At 53.3% G+C, this 17,704-nt stretch overlaps 1 protein-coding gene across 2 annotated transcripts in view; it reads right to left on the reverse strand.

Annotated features, from left to right (window-relative positions):
• Window positions 1–17,704, reverse strand: part of CPAMD8 (C3 and PZP like alpha-2-macroglobulin domain containing 8) — a 64,592-nt gene that overhangs the window by 31,603 nt on the left and 15,285 nt on the right. For both annotated transcript variants that reach the window (XR_006740140.1, XM_036415886.2), the window contains exons 10-18: window positions 16,999–17,107; window positions 14,467–14,694; window positions 12,653–12,823; window positions 10,103–10,231; window positions 8,717–8,900; window positions 6,734–6,906; window positions 6,002–6,151; window positions 4,610–4,771; window positions 3,193–3,335 (exon numbers count right to left, since the gene is read on the reverse strand). Coding sequence is in view for 1 of the 2 variants with exons in the window: in XM_036415886.2 (XP_036271779.1) it covers window positions 3,193–3,335; window positions 4,610–4,771; window positions 6,002–6,151; window positions 6,734–6,906; window positions 8,717–8,900; window positions 10,103–10,231; window positions 12,653–12,823; window positions 14,467–14,694; window positions 16,999–17,107 (1,449 nt within the window). In the remaining variant the exon portion in view is untranslated. The remainder of the gene's footprint in view (window positions 1–3,192; window positions 3,336–4,609; window positions 4,772–6,001; window positions 6,152–6,733; window positions 6,907–8,716; window positions 8,901–10,102; window positions 10,232–12,652; window positions 12,824–14,466; window positions 14,695–16,998; window positions 17,108–17,704) is intronic.

Below are 17,704 nucleotides of genomic sequence, written 5' to 3' on the forward strand. Positions count from 1 at the left end.
TGTCCCTTCACTTCAAAATAATAAGAAGCCCAACTCAAAATTTAGCAAAAATGGCTCAGAGTTTTAAAAATGGTCACATTCTTTCGACCTGCCATACCTCTCCTAGGAATGCACCCGGGAAATAGCCACAAACACCTGTGCCAAGACAGGCCGGTGGAGCATGTTCCTGGCTGCCCTGTGAGAATCAGCCAACAGCTGGAATCTCCATCAGCAGGGGCTGCTTAGTCACATGACACTACATTCACACAGCAGAATAGTATACGTCAGGGAAAAAGTATACTGTATGTACTGACAGGAACTGTCTCCAAGACATATTGTTGACCTGAAAAAGGGAAGTACATCGGAGGGAGGGTAGGAAAGGTGGGGAAAGGGGGGAGAGATCAACCAAAGGACTTGTATGCATGCATATGGGCCTAGCCTGTGGACAGCAGGGGGTGGGGGCATACGTGGGGAGGGGCTTGGGATGGGAATGGGGGAATGAGGACAAAAATGTGATACTTCAATCAATAAAGAAATTTAAAAAATAAAATAAAATAAGAAGATAAATTGCAAAAAAAAAAAAAAAAAAAAAAAAGGAAGTACAAAACAGTATTATAGTCTTCTAACATTTATGTGGTGTGTTTTTTTTAACCTTATATATGCACCCAAAAATTCTAGAAGGGTATCTAAAAAATTATTGGCCATGGTTTTCTCTAAGGAGGGAATATGAGACTCTGGAGATGAGAAACTTCTGCTTCGGGGTATAACCTTTCATACTGTTTGAAAAAAAATTAACCACATGCACACGGTTAAAAAAATATCTGTCTTCGGATTAAGAATGTTAACCAGCCCTGACCAGTTCGACTCAATGGATAGAGTGTCGGCCTGCAGACTGAGGGGTCCCAAGTTCGATTCCAATCAAGGGCATGTACCTTGGTTGCAGGCACATCCCCAGTAGGAGGTGTGCAGGAGGCAGCTGGTCGATGTTTCTCTCTCATCTCATCAGTGCTTCTAACTCTCTATCCCATTTTTTAAAGAATGCTATCCACTTAGGAAAAGGCACAGACACCTGCTTTTTAAGGCATTTCCTGTGTCTGATGCATTAGCTTTGTGGTTTGGAGTTTCAGAAGGCTGCTTCCAGGCCAAGCTCTGGCAGCCCCCAGGGCAGTGGCTGACGGGTGGAGCCTGAGGGACCAGCATTCACCTCCCTCACACAAACCACATCCCAGAAATGCCTCTGAGTGCATCCACACGGCCACGGCCACCGGAGGAGCCTGGTCTGCCACACCCTGATTTGGAATTTGGAAGCTAAGGTCCTCGTGGGCCTGCCCTACTCCTGCTAAATGAGTGGCTCAGCCAGGAAGAACCCAGGGGACCCAGGCACCCGGGAGCCACGGCAGAGGGGGCTGGCGGATTGGGAAGGCTCTCGGTTTAGGCAGAGAAAGCCTGAAAGGTGACGAGGGCTTTCATGGGTAGGCCTATCAGGGTGGAAGGCCCTCTGGTCCATTTCTGGTTCAGAAAAAGGCCCGAGGAGCCAGGGGCCCATCCTCAGGGTCTCTGAGAGACCCAGACACCGAGGGACAACTGACTACATCGACCCCATTCCTGGCCGCCTTTGGCTGTGTGCCCCCTCTCAGAGGAATGGATGGGAAAGAGGACATCCAAGGCTTGTCTCCCCATCCTCCCGTCTCAGCTCATATGCCCTTAAATCCAGAGAGTGGGGAGGCAAAGTCTTCAGAGCACCCTTCCCCTTCCCAAGCTGCTGGCTAAGAGCCGTGATTGCAAAGCTGGTGGCAGAAGCAGAGGAATGAAGAGAGTGGGAGAAAAAGAGATAGGCAATAGGGGAGCAGAAGCGAGGGGACAAAGGGGGAAACAGGCGAGAAGAGAAAACATCACCTCCTGTAAAACAAAGGTTTCCATAACTCCAGGGACAAAGCCACAAATCTGAGGAAGATAGGTGAATGCCTCTCTCTCAATAATTGGTAAGTTAACAAACGAAGAAACAAAAGATGAGTAAGGATATGGAGGATCTGGATACTGCCATCAGTAGGCTTGACTAAAAGTATGCATAGAGAGCCGAGACTGGTTTGGCTCAGTGGTAGAGCGTCGGTCTGCGGACTGAAGGGTCCCGGGTTTGATTCTGGTCGGGGGCATGTACATTGGTTGCGGGCACATCCCTGGCGGGGGGTGTGCAGGAGGCAGCTGGTCGATGTTTCTCTCTCATCGACGTTTCTATCTCTCTATCTCTCTCCCTTCCTCTTCTCTGTAAAATATCAATAAAATAGATTTTTTTTTAAATAAAAAATAAAAAAATTAAAGTATGCATAGAGAGCCCTGTACCCAATGACAGGGGTTAGGAGAGTCAAATAGACATGAGCATTTACAAACACTGGCAATAAAGTCAGTCTCCAAAATAAAAACCAGACAATTGATATACAGACCATGCTCACTGGATATGATGCACACATGAAACAAATTTACAAAACACATTTAAAAAGCACTTGAAAAGTTTAAAAACTTCTGACAATTCACAGCTCAGAAAGGGAATAGTCTGAGCTATCAATGGAAATACGTACAGAACAACTCAGGTGCAGCCAAAGCAGTATTCCGAGGGAAATTCATAGCCTTCAAAAGGCTTAAACATTTAGAGTTAAAATCAGAAAGACTGAGAAGTAATTCTTTGCTTTCAACTTGAGATGGTAGAGATTTGAAGAGGAAGGAGAAAGAGAAAGAAAAAGAAGCAGGGGAAAGAGAAAGGGTAATAGAATTTTCTAAGCAGAGTCTCTGGGAGATGGAGGATCAAGCCCCAGCTTCCCACCCTGTCCTGATCCTTCCTCTCACTACATGGATCTTCCTCTCTCTACAACCCCAACCCATGCACTGGGATGTGGCTAAAAACGGGGAAGGGTAGAGCTGAATGCTCAGTGCCCAGCCCACTAGGTAAGTGGTGATTTTGTCCCCAAAAGGACAATGAGTGATGCCTGAAGACGTTTTTGTTTGTCACAATTGGGGGGAAATCCATGCTACGGGCATCTGATGGGTGGAGGCCAGGGATGCTACTCAACACCCTACAGTGCATGGATGGGCCTCACCACAAAGAATGATCTGGCCCCAGCCTTTTTATTGGTTAGTTTTTCCTTTTCGTTTTTGGCCACAGCCTTAGATGCCAACAAGGGTGACATTAGGAAGCCCTGCCGAGGCAGCGGCAGTTACCTGGGAGGTTGCCTGGAGGACGCCATGGCCATCAGGCTCCCTGTGTGGGGCTGGAAGGTGTGGACAGCCTCGTCGGTGTACAGGCCACCATCCTGCCGGTGGTTCAGGCTCACCAGGTCGGTCATCACCACCAGTCCTGTTTCCTAGACAACAGACAGCATCCAGACCCACCGTGGGGACCTGGATGTTACATCCCCCTGAGGCCCTGACCCAACGCTGCTTCTGTGCCGTGGCCCTGCAGCGGGCTTGGTGGCGCGGGCTAAGGGGGTCATGGCAGCCCGTGACCATCCACGACAGAACAGAGGGAAGGCCAGTACTTCTGTGGCTCGGACACAGCAGTCCCTATGTCATACGATTCCATTGACATGAAATGTCCAGAGCCGGCAAACCCACAGAGACAGAGAGCTGATGGGTGGTTGTCTGGGATAGGGAAGGGGAAATGGGGAGTGACGGCTGATGGGGGTGGGGTTTCCTTTCGGGGTGATGGGAATGTTCTGGTACTAGAGAGAGACAGTGGTTGCGTACCATTGCAAATACACTCAATGCCGATGAACTGTTCACTTTAAAATGGTTAACTTTGCCGAAACCAGTTTGGCTCAGTGGATAGAGTGTCAGCCTGCAGACTAGAAGGTCCCAAGTTCAATTCCGGTCAAGGGCATGTACCTCGGTTGCAGGCACATCCCCAGTGGGGGGTATGCAGGAGGCAGCTGATCGGTGATTCTCTCTCATCGATGTTTCTAACTCTCTATCCTTCTCTCTTCCTCTCTGTAAAAAATCAATAAAAAAATATTTTAAAAAATTCCATAGTAAAAACGGTGTGTGTGTGTGGGGGGGGGGCAGGGCAGGAGGGTGCCTTTTTAAATCTGGGAAGAAAAGCCCCTTCCAATGGGACATGCATTCGAGGGGAGACTCTCGGCATGTAAGGGGGGCTCCCAGCCTGACCTAGACTGACAGACCTAGACTGACACTTGTGCACATGGCGGCTGCCGGCACCAGCCCCCGCCCTTGTAGCCAGGAAGGAGAGGGGTGGACGGGAGGTACAGCTGCCATTGCAGGGGAACCCACCGCCTGAGGACACAGCCACCTCCTCCCCACGCGAAGGTTGTCCCTCAAGCAGAGCCCCTGAGCATCACTGCTCCCTGTCAAGTTCAAGGTGTCGGTCGTGCTGAAAACCTTCTGCTCTCATCTGCCTTGCACAGTGGGGGCGGGCGTGTGTGTGTGTGTGTGTGTGTGTGTGTGTGTGTGTGTGTGTGTGGAGTCTGCTTACAAACTCCCTGGGGAGGATCGCAAACAAGTTCTGCAGCAATGAGTTTGGGAGCCTCCACTCCCGGGGCCCCCCCCCCCAACTCTGTGTCCCCAAGACCCTTTGTTTCCAGACGAGAAGCGCACAGAAGTGGTTCCAGGACCACCCCCTTACGGCGAAGGCGAACCCCGAGTCCTTGGTGACGCCCCAGAGCCACGGGGAGACGAAGGAGCGCCTGCGGCGGCGGGCGGCCGGCCCGGCCCACCAGACGGGCCCGTCCTCCCAGGACACCCTGAAGGCATCAGACACGTCGTAGCCTTCCAGCTCCCGGAACACCTGCGGGCAAGGGGAGCGGGGAGCGGTCAGCTAAGGTTTCTGTTCGGCCCAAACGGGCCCTCCTGGGTCTGCTATTAACAATAATACAAACGGCCGAAACCCGTTTGGCTCGGCGGATAGAGCGTCGGCCTGCGGACTGAAGGGTCCCGGGTTCGATTCTGGTCAAGGGCACGTACCTTGGTTGCGGGCACATCCCCAGTAGGGGGTGTGCAAGAGGCAGCTGATTGATGTTTCTCTCTCGTCGATGTTTCTATCTCTCTCCCTTCCTCTCTGTAAAAAATCAATAAAATATATTTAAAAATAAATAAAAATAATAATACAAACGAAGCCATTTTAAATGGAGCCGGAGCAGCCATGCCAGAGGAACAGTTTTGCACAACTTATGCCTTCAATGCTTGGAATGTTAAATCCAGACAAAATGACCTGTGGACGGGCCTAAAGCAATATTGTGCCCCGAAGAACTGTTTGCAAATATAACAAGAAAGCAGTCATTATAACTACCAGGCTTAGGACTACTAGACTGAAAAATGTAAAAACTGCCTAGAATTGCGGAAACTGGTTTGGCTCAGTGGGTAGAGCATCGGCCTGTGGCCTGAAAGGTCCCAGGTTCAATTCCGGTCAAAGAAACATATCTTGGTTACAGGCACATTCCCGGTGAGGGGTGTGCAGGAGGCAGCTGATCAATGTTTCTCTCTCATTGATGTTTCTAACTCTCTATCTCTCTTCCTTTCTCTCTGTAAAAAATCAATAAAATACATTTTTAAAAAACTGTCTAGAATTAGCATCACTACGTTATGTTATCTGCACCAACAGAAATGCCTTCCTCCTAAATGATTTCCCCCTCCCTGTCTCACAAACACCCTTTGCCTCTGTCTCCTACCCGGACGCTATTTGGGCTTCTACCTGAATCAGTGAGTCCCTAATGGCTCTTCTTACTGATCTAGAATAAACGCTTGTTGCCTCTCACTTGGAAATTCCTCTTATCTTTAGGTTGGAAGTGGCATTGGCCCATTTTAAAGATGGGCAGACGGAGGCCGGAGAGGTGAGACCCAGACAAAGCCACACCGCAAAGGCCTTCTGAATTGGACTCCAAGATCTTTCAACTGCACAGAGGCAGCGACCAGGAGAAATGAGCCCCGTGGAGAGAGAGTATGTGGATTCACAGCAGGCTTTTCACTTGCCGGAAAGCAAGATACCCCCCCTGTGGAGGCCTAGGAAGCCGGCACTCACCTGGGCGGGAGTCAGCCGGAAACCGGACCTCAGCAGGTAGACGCTCTTATCCACCACAGCCACACACGCACAGCTGCCCGGGGCAGCCTTGACCCGCACGTCAACCACCTCCCCGGGCTGGGTCTCGTTCACGGAATACGTCAGCGAAACCTGGACCCAGACACAGCAGGGAAATCAGGAGCTTGGCCCAGACCTCCCAAACCACCCGCTTACCCTCTCCCGCTGCCTAGAAGCATCGGTCCTGGCTAGCCCAGCCAGAACGCTGACCTTGCCGTCCAGTGAGGACACAAGAGGAAGGTGGAGTGACAGGAACTGAGCTGGTGCAACTGGGACATTCTGTGCACAGGAGGGGAGGGCGGGCCTGGGGGGGGGGGGGCGCTGGCCGAGGGCACGCTGCAGCCCGTTTTGAAGGGGGCAGGGAGAGGGCAGGCTGAGCCTGGTGGTGGGGCGAAAGCGGGGTCCCTTAGGTCGGAGCCCAGTGGGGTCAGAGAACAGCTCTCCCTGTGTGTGCTGAACGCAAACCCCCACCTGGGTGACTTCTGGAGAAGCTCCAGCTAAAATGCACCTTACGTGCTGGGTGTTCCCAAAGGCAGGGAATACAAGTCCTGCTTGTGATGCCACCACGTGGCAGCTGTGCACCGCCCAGCCCGCACTGACACCCTGGGGCTCCCCGGCCTGGACGGTAATCACACCTCCCCCGTCCCACTACCCCGTCAGATCCCGATGGTCTACCTGGTTTTCAAAAAACGTCTCCACAGTGAACTGGAGGCTGTCGGCGACCCCTTCCCCGTTCTCCCTGACGTAGAAGACCAGCAGGCGGCTGAGGGGGACCATGCTGGGGGTCACGGCCAGGTGGAGAGAGGTCGTGCACACACTGAGCTCCGCGGCTGGGGCTGGAGGGGGCTCTAAGACAAGGCAGAGGTGGGAGAGGTGGGAGAGGCAGCGTTCTGCACGGGACCCCCATGCCCGGCTGCACAGGACAGGGAGGGCCTGGCTCAGGCCCAGTGCTCCCGGAGGGAAGGTGCCAGAGCCCTATGCGGGCCAGCAGCTCTCACCCAGGGCGATGCTGCCCCCTAGGGGCCATTTGGCGATGTCTAGGGACATTTGTGGTTGTCACTACTTGGAGGTGCCACTGGCATCTGGTGAGGTGGGGGGGAGGGGGGAGGCTGGCATACTGATCAACACCCTGCAGTGCACAGGGCACAGAATGACCCGCCCTAAACACCAGCAGGGCCAAGGGAGAGAGGTGACTTAGCATGAGAGAGGAGACCCTGTCTTCCTGTCTGTCTATGAATCTATGCATCTATCTACCCATGAGTCTGTTTGTCTATATATCTATCAATCTACCTATCAATATCTATTTAACTATCTACCAATCCGCAAATCAATTTGTCTGTCTGCCTGTCTATCTATAAATCATCTACCCATGAATCTATGCATCTACCCATGAATCAATCTACCCATGAGTCAGTCAGTCTGTCTAGTTGGCTGTTTGGGTATCTATCCATCCATCCATCCATCCAACCATTTATCCATCATGCTTTCCTCTTCCCTCCTTCCTCCCTCCCTCCCTCCCTCCCTCCCTCCCTTCCTTCCTTCCTTCCTTCCTTCCATCTGTCCTTCTATTCACCCATTCATTCCTCCATCATCTGTCTGTCTAGTCTGTCTGTCCATCTATCTCAGGGATTCTTACCCAAGGTGGCTTTCCTCCCCAGGGACATTGGTGATATCTGGGACTGCTAGGCTGTCACCCTGCGTGTGGATGGGTTGGTACTGACATCTGCTGGGTGGAGACCAGGGATGTTGTTTCACACCCTGTGGTGCCCAGGACATCCCACCATGGAGGATGACTTGCCCTTACGTTTCCATGGTCCCCACGGTGAAGATCCTGCTTCGGGCAAAAGGGCTGTGGAAAGGAGGAAGACCCTGGGGCAGAGGTGGGGCTCATGAGGAGCACATGGAGTCAAGGAGAAGAAATAAAAACAGGACTCCTAGGAGCGGCAACAGCCTGGGCAAAGGCTGAAGGGGCTAGCAGAGGCACCATAGCAGAGTGTGGGCCGGTGAAGGCCCCGCCTACTGCCCCTGCCCCTGTCCCTGTCCCATACTGATCAACACCCTGCAGTGCACTGGGCACAGAATGGTCCACCCTAAACACCAGCAGGGCCAAGCGTGAGAAAGTGACTTAGCACGAGAGAGGAGACCCTGTCTTCCTGTCTGTCTATGAATCTATGTATCTATCTGCCCATAAGTCAGTCTATCTATCTATCTATCTATCTATCATCTATCTAACAATCCACAAATCAATTTGTCTGTCTGCCTCTCTATCTATAAGTCTATCTATCCATGAATCTATGTATTCATAGGAATGGGTGGGTGAATAGAAGGACAGACAGATGGATGTATGGATGGAAGGTAGGAAGGTAAGTGGAAAGCATGATGGATGAATGGTTGGATGGATGGATAAATGGATGGATGGGTAGATAACCAAACAGCCAGCTAGACAGTAAGGACACACAGTAAGGACCTCTCCCCCTGGGGCAGCTGGCCACCCTGCCATCCTGGCCTCAGCCCTGCTTCACCAGGGACACGTGTCCTGCACCCCGAGGCAGGCTCGCCTCCTGGCTGTGTCTGGCCTGCCCCCTCTTTCCGGGGCACCTGTCCCAGTCTCCTCGGCTGAGAAGGAGGGACAGGACCCCTCGCCTGCCGCCAGCTCACCTGTCTCCGAAAGGTGTGTTAAGCGAATCGGCTTCTCCGGGGCTGCCCGCCTGCTCCTCTGCTGGGTGACGTGGGCGGGCTGCTGGCCCGAGAGCACGATGTTGCCCCGAGCAGCCACCTCGTAGTGCAGGGTGACATTGCAGGGACACGTGGACGTCACGGAAAAACGGGCTTCTTCCCCGACCTGCGGGAAGCACACAGCGTGGCGGCCCTGCCGGTGCCCACGCCTGGCACCACCGCCACAGCCCACCCTGGGAGACAGCCACTCCGGGGCGACGGGGGCTGGGAAGGCTAAGGGAGGAGTGCTGGCCTTAGGGCCGGCCACCTGTGTCCTGTCCAGGCTGTGGCCATGTCCCCGACAGCCTCACTGCTGCCCTACAAATGGGCTCTCGTGCATATGAAATGCCACCCTGAGCTCTCCATGAGGTATTGTGCAGAAGAGAACTTAACACGGTCCAAAGAGAGGTCTGGCCTCTGCCCTCGGCTCCTAACAGGTGGTCTCCAAGCCCCTGAGGTGTCCTGCCGAATACGTGTCTTTGTTTACCTACGGTCCTGGGCCACACAGTTAAGGTGGGGCCATGTGCTAAGTTTCACCTGTGGAGGGGCTGGGACTGAGGCCAGCCATGCAGTGGCCAGCTGTGTCTGTGGAACTGACCCCAATAACAGCTCTGGGCACGGAGGCCCAGATGAGCGTCCTGGCGGGCAGTACCCCATGCATGTCGTCATTCATTTTTCCTGGGAAAGTAACACAGTCTGTGACTCAGTGGCAGGAGAACAATGGAAGCTCACCTTCAGAACGTTCCTGGACCCTGCACTTTCTGGGCTGATTTTATATATATATATTATTGACTTTTTACAGAGAAGAAGGGAGAGGGATAGAGAGCTAGAAACATTGATGAGCGAGAAACATCCATCAGCTGCCTCCTGCACACGCCCCACTGGGGATGTGCCTACAACCAAGGTACATGCCCCTGACTGGAATCTAACCTGGGACCCTTCAGTCTGAAGGTTGACGCTTTATCCATTGAGCCAAACCAGTTTCAGCTCTGGGCTGATTTTAATCTATGTCTTTCACTGTTGTAAAGCATAACTGTGAGCATAACAGCCTGCAGTGAGTCTGTGAATTCCTCCCTAAAATTAGAAAACCCGAGGATAGTCTGGGGACCCCCAAACTCTGCAACTGGTGTCAGGAGAGAGGGTGGTCTTGGGACATTCCCCTAACTGTGCAGGTGCCAGTGCTGGCAGTGGGCTGGCCCTTCTCATCGAGCATGGACATTCATTCCGAGGAGCACCCCATGGCTGGAGGGACGGAGGCTCCCACACCTGCATCAGCATTGGCCCTGAGGGGCGGGGCAGGTCCCTGGAGGCATGGGAGCCAGCACTTACCTGCAGGGGGCGGGAGGGAGGCTGCAGCTGCAGGTAGCACTGGCTCGGGGAGTACCAGCTGCTGAGAGACAGGTAGCTGGGCAGGTACTGGGTCCCCACCGGCTTTCCATTGAGTGCCGTCACCTTGGTCTGAGGAGGAGAGGGTGCTGGGTCAAGGCCTGGGTGCCTGGGGTAAGAAGGGAATCTTGGGGATGCATCTGCCTGTCCAGCAAGGTAGCAAGACCCTCGCAGGCTCCATTTCCCTTTGGGGAACCCCCTCCCCGATTCTGCCAGGGGCGTGTAGTGTGGCTAGCCTGCTCGTCCCAGTTCTGTGGAAAACATGCATCTAAGACTGACCACAGGGTGTTGGGGGTTGGCTAGGGGGGGACAGGTTGCCCACCTGGCCACTGGGAAACAGTTCCACCACATATTAGGAAATGCCACCTCTCCCCCAAACCTTCCCCTCCCCCCCCCCCCCCCCCAGACTCGCCAGCAGCCAGGTGGCTTCTTAAAGGGAACCACCTGCACGGGAAGTGAACACCGGGGAGAGGACAGTCAGGGGAGGGCCCGTGAGCGAGACAGTGTCCCAGGGGATCTGGACCAGCCCTGCCTGCAGCACCTGGCCCTTCTCCTGCCTGCCCCAGGTCCGGGTGGCCACACCACTTTTGCTCCTCGCGGATCTGCACCTTTCCTGGATGCTGAAAGAATGTGGCTAGCACAAGGGAGACGTCAGAGGGAGCAGTTTCAGATCTATGTGTGGTGCAATGGACAATCTTGTAACATGTTCATGTTGATCAATGTCACTGCAAACAATTTGATAAAATAAAAGTACTCATCTGTGATAAAGAACAAAGACGTTGGCTGCCTCGTTCCAGCTCCTGGGAGGTAGCCCCTAGCCCTCTGGATCATCCCGAATGCTGTGAGCGTGGTGGACCCTGATAACGTGTGCCAACGAGACGGCTCAGGATGGGAGCAGCCACACCAGGAAGACCAACCATGTGATCAGAGGGCTGGAGATCTGAGTCACGTGATATCAGCCTGACCTCCAGGAGGGGGCATAGCTGGAGACTTAGTTCAGTCTTAGGGCCCATGATTCAATCAGTGGCACCTACATAATGAGACCCCAATAGAATCTGTGGACACCAAAGTGTGAGTGAGTGCTCTGGTTGGCTGTTCTTTGTGTCTGTCATTACAGGTGGGTGAGCCAGGGTCCTGACTCTACCGGGATGGCACAAGAAGCTTCAAATTTGGGACCCTCCCTGCTCTCGCCCTACGATCTCTCTCTTTGCTTTATCCTGACCTGTTTTATCTATGATAATGAAAGTGTAATATGCTAATTAGACAGGGTCCCGGGTGCCTGCCGGTGGCCAGAGGGAAGCCGGTGCCAGCAGCTGGGGGAAGGTAGGCCTACCCTTGCACAAATTTCATGCGTCAAGCCTCTAGTTCTATTAAAATAAACTGTAATGGCCGAAGGTACGAACTTCTAATTACAAACTAAGTAAGTCCTGGGGGGTGTAATGTGCAGCACAGTGACTATAGTTAATTGTGTATTGTATATTAAAAGCTGCTGAGAGATTAGGTCTTACAAGTTCTTATCACAAGAAAAAAACTGAAAGTGTGAGTGGTGATGGATGTTAGATAGATTTACTGTAGTGGTCATTTCATAATGTGTATATATACACACACACACACATACACTGAGTGGCCAGATTATTATGTGTTCAGAGATCATAATAATCTGGCCACTCAGTGTATATCCTATATAATAAAAGGCTAATATGCAAATTGTCTCCTCGACCAGGAATTCAATCAGCAGGCAGGCCAACTGCCCATTTCCCCTCCCCCTGACCAGACTGGCTGGACCTCACATGTAATATATAACACGAATTCATGCAACGGGCCTCTAATATATACACACACACACACACACACACACATACACAGTGGCCAGTGGCCAGATTATCATGAATTCAGAGATCATAATAATCTGGCCACTCAGTGTGTTTATTCTCAGCTACCCCCTGTCCTCACCCTCCCAATGTCCAGGGGTGGTCACGAGCTGGGATTCCTCCTTCCATCACCCCTGCTCTTACCTCCTCTAACCATCAGACACCAAGTTCTACTGATTCTACCTCAACATCTCCAGGCTCGGTGCCCTCTCATCATCAGCTCTCATGTGCCCACCTGGGGTGCCCCCGCCACCTCCCACTATGGGCACTGGAGCAGTTGCAGGGGGTTAAAATTCATATCACTCTGTCCCCTGACACTCCCTTCTGGGTAAGCCCCCAGCATCCCTGGGAAGTGGGGTTACCCCCTTTTGGCTCCCTCCTCCGTATCTTTTTGAAATGGCTCAGCCCGGCTGGGTATTTGCAGGACCCAGTTGCACTATGATGGTCCTCTGGGCTTCTGTCTGTTGTCCCACCTCCCTCCTTGCCCTGGGACAGCCGAGCTATCTGTTCCCACGCTGGTTCCCCATCAGACTGAACTCCCTCGGGGGAGGGGAGGAGGCATCCCCCGCCCACTGAGCCCATGCCTGCTGGCTGAACGACAAGGGTCCAGGGACTCACCCACCTCCAGCCACACATGCTGGGCGGATGTGGGGATGGAGGGGATTTCAAACTCCACAAGCCCTCGCCGGGATACGGACTCCGTGGTGTAGATGTTGTCCTTTGGGGTCAGCTCCGCCCTGATCTGGACCGTCACCCCCTCGGCCGGGCTGCCATCTGGGTAGGACAGCTCCACCTGGAAGGGGTCACCAAAGCGTCAACGTGGTTCAGGTGTGCGGGCGGCAACATTCCCCCGAGTGATCCAGACGTGGCCTGATTCCCACGGGAACCCCGGCCACCTTCTGTGCAGAAACAGACAAGCGGGTGTTAAAATTCACAAGGAATCAATCGCAGGAGGCTCCAAGGAGCCAAAGAACAAAGACCGACTCGCACACGGCCATTCAAAAGGCACCTCAAAGCTACACTAATCCAGAGAGGGGTGCTGGCATAAGGATAGACGTGGAGACCGAGGGGGACAGGACGGAGTCTAGAAACAAGCCCACATATCTGCTGCGGCCAAAGGACCTTAGATGGGGTGCCCAGACCGTTCAGTGAGGAGAAGTATAGTTTCTTCAACAAATGGTGCTCGGACCACTGGATCTCCACGTGCAAATGAATAAAGCAGGACCCCTCCCTCCCATCTATACTAATAAAAGAGTAATATGCTAATTAGACTGGACATCTTCTGGATGTCCATTGGACGTCCTTCTGGACAAAGCCACAGTGGCGGGGGCCGAGGCAGAGGCGGTTAGGGGCGACCAGGCCAGATGGTAAGAACAGGCGGTTAGGGATGACCAGGCTGGCAGGGGAGAGCAATTAGGGGGATCAGGCCAGCAGTGGAGATCAGTTAGGGGTGAGTGGGCCAGCAGGGGAGAGCAGTTAGGGGGATCAGGCAGGCAGAGAGGTTAGGGGCGATCAGGCAAGCAGGCAGGTGAGTGGTTACAGCCAGCAGTCCCGGATTGCGAGAGGGATGTCTGACTGTCCCCGAGAGGTCCCAGATTGGAGAGGGTACAGACTGGGCTGAGGGACCTCGCCCACCCCCCATACACAAATTTTGTGCACCGAGCCTCTAGTCCTATGTAAAGGTAACTCAAAATGGGTCACAGACCTAAATGTAAGCGTTAAAATGCTTAGAAGCAAACAGGAAAAAAACCTCATGACCTTGGACTTGTCAAAGCAGGCACAAGATGCCAATGAGCAGGTCCCCGCCGTTAGCCTCAGGCCACGTCAGAGTACCAACAGGGTGGGCACTGCTAGGACCGTTCCTCATGACTCCCTGCACTCACTCAGCGGGGCAGGGATTTGGTGCTGGAGGGACAGGGGCTTGGGCCTGTGTGATTCCCATTAACACCTCTGCTCCTGAACCCAGGTGGTGGTGAGTCAATTCTCAGCTGTCCATGAAATGCCCCCCTTTTCCTGAATGGACACCCCAATCCCCTCTGGCATGCATGTTCTGACCATGCATGTGGGACTTTAGCTCCTCCTCCAGCCGGAACCCTGCAGTCAAGGGGCACGGGACCTGTGTCTCCATGTGTGGGACATGGTGGCAGAGATCCTGGCACAAAGAGAGAAGGGAGGTCCCAAGGTGGAGCAAGAGGGGGACCTGGTGTGAGGACAGACCCCCACGAACCTGTGGGTGGCTCTGGAAGGCAAGAGGGCACAGGGGTAGGGGTGGTGGGTAGGGAAGGGAGTCAGGGATAGGCCAGGTGACATCAGGCCCAGCTGGCTTTGCTACCCCAGCCGCAACTGGTGTTTCAGAGGCTCTCAGGCAGCAGCGGGGTGGAGGCAGGGCAGGGTCCGTGACCTCAGACAGCCCCCCCTGCTGGCCCCAGCGCTTACCATGCCCGCGTAGGACAGACCCGGCTTGAACTGCTTCCTGGTGACCTTGGAGTACCGGATGTCCACCAGCTGCTTCTGGACGGGGGTGGAATCGTCGAAGGCCACCTGCTGGCTCCCATCCGGGGTGGTCACCGTGGCCCAGATGCTGACCGTGCCCCGGAAGTGCTCGGGGATGTCCGCGGGGATCATGTCCCTCACACAGATGGTGAAGTCCCGGGAGCCGTGAATCTGGAGGCGGGAGACAAACAGGCTGTGCCCGCTCGGGGCTGGAGTGGCTTTGAGGGAGGACTCGCAAGCACACATCTCAAGGAGGGGACTCTCCAGCCCCCTGCAGGGCCAGGGGGCCCTCGGCGACACCCCCAGTCTGTGCTGTGGTCAGTGTATGGGGATGGGTCCCAGTGCGTGGGGATGGGTGTCCCTGTCCGCTCTGCTGGGCAGCAGGTGAGGTAGTGGCCCTCCGGCCAGACGGCAGGGCAGGGATCTGAACCCAGGCAGCCCCACTCAGGTGCTCTCACTCCCCTCCTGCTCTCGGGGCACAGACCGGCCCCCAGTCAACCCTTATCTGAGGGACCACCAGGGCCTGGCCATTCACATTCAGAAACATCTGTGGATTAATGACTCAATATTGAGAGAATTAAGGAGGCCCCCAGCGGGCAGCCTCCAGGGAGAACAAAGGGGGCGGAGAGAAGCTTTGGGTGGGGGTGGGGACCACAATCACAGTGCACTTGAGTGGGTGCCGACAGGGTGCAGTGGTGGAGGACCCCAGGAAGGCACAGACGCTCCAGGATGTGTGTGGAGGGACACAGGTACACGCACAGACAAAGTGAAAACCAGATTACAGAACGTGGCATACCCCAGAACGGGAAACCTTGCAGCCACTTTGAGAAAACAGTCTGGAATGTCTCCAACGGCTACACACACAGTCGCCATTGAGAGAGGGAACAGACACACAGATCTTGGACAGTCCATGCAGGACAGTGGTAGGCAAACCGCGAGCCACATGCGGCTCTTTGGCCCCTTGAGTGTGGCTCTTCCACAAAATACCACATGTGGGCATGCACGTATGTACAGTGGGATTGAAACTTCGTGGCCCACGTGCAGCAATTGGTTTTCGGCCCGGGCGAGTCTATTTTGAAGAAGTGGTTCTAATGCCGAGCCACACTTAAGGTGACGCCCCCATCACACCTCTGCTGCTGCCACTGCCGGCAGTGTAAGCCTCAGCCAGTCCTGGTTATCTGAGCCTTGAGCGGCCCTGGGTGGCTGGGGGGCTGAAGGGACTGGCAGACTCTGGAGACAGGTGTGCAGAGCGGCCAGGCCTGCCTGCCACCCCAGCAGGGCTGAGGGAACTGGGCACCACCATCTTGGGGCTGTGGGCGTTGCCATCTTTGAGGGTGTGACAGTTCATTAGCATATTCCCTTTTTATTAGATAGGATGTCCAAAACAAGAAAATCCATAACATAGAAAGTGGAGTAGTGTTTGCTGAAACTGGTTTGGCTCAATGGATAGAGCGTCGGCTTGGAAACTGAAGGGTCCCGGGTTCGATTCCAGTCAAGGGCATGTACCTTGGTTGCGGGCATATCCCCAGTAGGGGGTGTGCAAGAGGCAGCTGGTCGATGACTCTCTCTCATCTATGTTTCTAACTCTCTATCTGTCTCCCTTCCTCTCTGTACAAAATCAATAAAATATATTTAAAAAAAAAAAAGAAAAAAAAAAAGAAAGAAAGTGTAGTAGTGTTTGCCAGGGGCTGGAGATGGACCAGAATTAACTGTAAAAGGACATGAGCAGTTTGGGAGGCTTGGTTGAGCTATTCTAAAACTAGATAGTGGTGATGAGTGCATAACTCTGTGATTACACTAAAAACCACTGAACTGACACGCAATGTGGATATTTGAATTGGGTAGAACATGTATCATATCTCAACAAAACTGTTTTTTTTTTTTGTTGTGTGTGTTTTGTGTGTGTGTGTGTGTGTTTTGTTTTTTTAATTTACATACAGCCCTAACTAGTTTGGCTCAGTAGATAGAGCATCGGCCTGTGGACTGAAGGGTCCCGGGTTCGATTCCAGTTAAGGGTATGTACCTTGGTTGCGGGCACATCCCCAGTAGGGGGTGTGCAAGAGGCAGCTGATCAATGATTCTCTCTCATCGATGTTTCTAACTCTCTATCCCTCTCCCTTCCTCTCTAAAAAATCAATAAAATATATATTTTTTAAAAAAAGACTATAGTTTCAAAATATTTTTTAAAATTTACATACAATATCCTGGGAGGAAACACACCCAAGTATCAATAATGATTGTGTCGGACTGTTGGAGGACAAGTTATGATTATTTCCTTCCTCTTTAAGAATGTTCTAGACTCTAGAATCTAGAGTCTCCCTGTTCAGCCCACAAGAATTTTATGGTGGGGGACATCTTCACCGTATACTGTCCTGGAAATCCCAGTAAAACGGATGACAACAGCTGTAGCTGAGGCTGAGGCGGACCCTGTGGGAAGGGACCCCTGGGGGGTCAGCAGGAGGCCCCGCTCCTCACCTTCATGGTTCTGAGGACTGGGCACCCCACCTCCTGGCTGTAGTATCCCACGCCGTTCACGGTCATGTTGATGGTTAAGGTCCCAGAGACGGGCTTCCCGAAGGTATACCTGGAACCATAGGACGAGGGCAGCGGACTTCACAAGCAGCAGTGTGGTCACTGGTACAGCCGGACGAGGGGGCAGCTGTCCAAGGCCACCACCTAGTGACTCTTAGTGTAAGGTGACCAGACGGGACAGTCCCGATTTTTAACAATTTGTCAGGACAGTCCAGATTTTTAACAATTTGTCCCGCGTCCCACCATGGGACGAGGGACAAATTGTTAAAAATTGGGACTGTTGCCGAAACCGGTTTGGCTCAGTGGTAGAGCGTTGGTCTGCGAACTGAAAGATCCCAGGTTCGATTCCAGTCAAGGGCATGTACATTGGTTGTGGGCACATCCCCGGTTGTGGGTGTGCAGGAGGCAGCTGGTCGATGTTTCTCTCTCATCAACATTTCTAGCTCTCTCTCTCTCTCCCTTCCTCTCTGTAAAAAATCAATAAAATATATTTTTTTAAAAAAAATCAGGACTGTCCTGCCAAAAACGGGACGTCTGGTCACCTTATCTTAGCGGGAAGTGCTCAAGGATGTATGCCACGATCGTGTCCTTCACACAGGGATGCTTCCCCGCCCTCCACCCCAACCTTACAGCCCTTCCTGCTGCCCTG

The sequence above is a fragment of the Pipistrellus kuhlii genome, unplaced genomic scaffold (genome assembly GCF_014108245.1).
Source record: "Pipistrellus kuhlii isolate mPipKuh1 unplaced genomic scaffold, mPipKuh1.p scaffold_m20_p_52, whole genome shotgun sequence".
Classification (NCBI taxonomy): Eukaryota; Metazoa; Chordata; class Mammalia; order Chiroptera; family Vespertilionidae; genus Pipistrellus; species Pipistrellus kuhlii.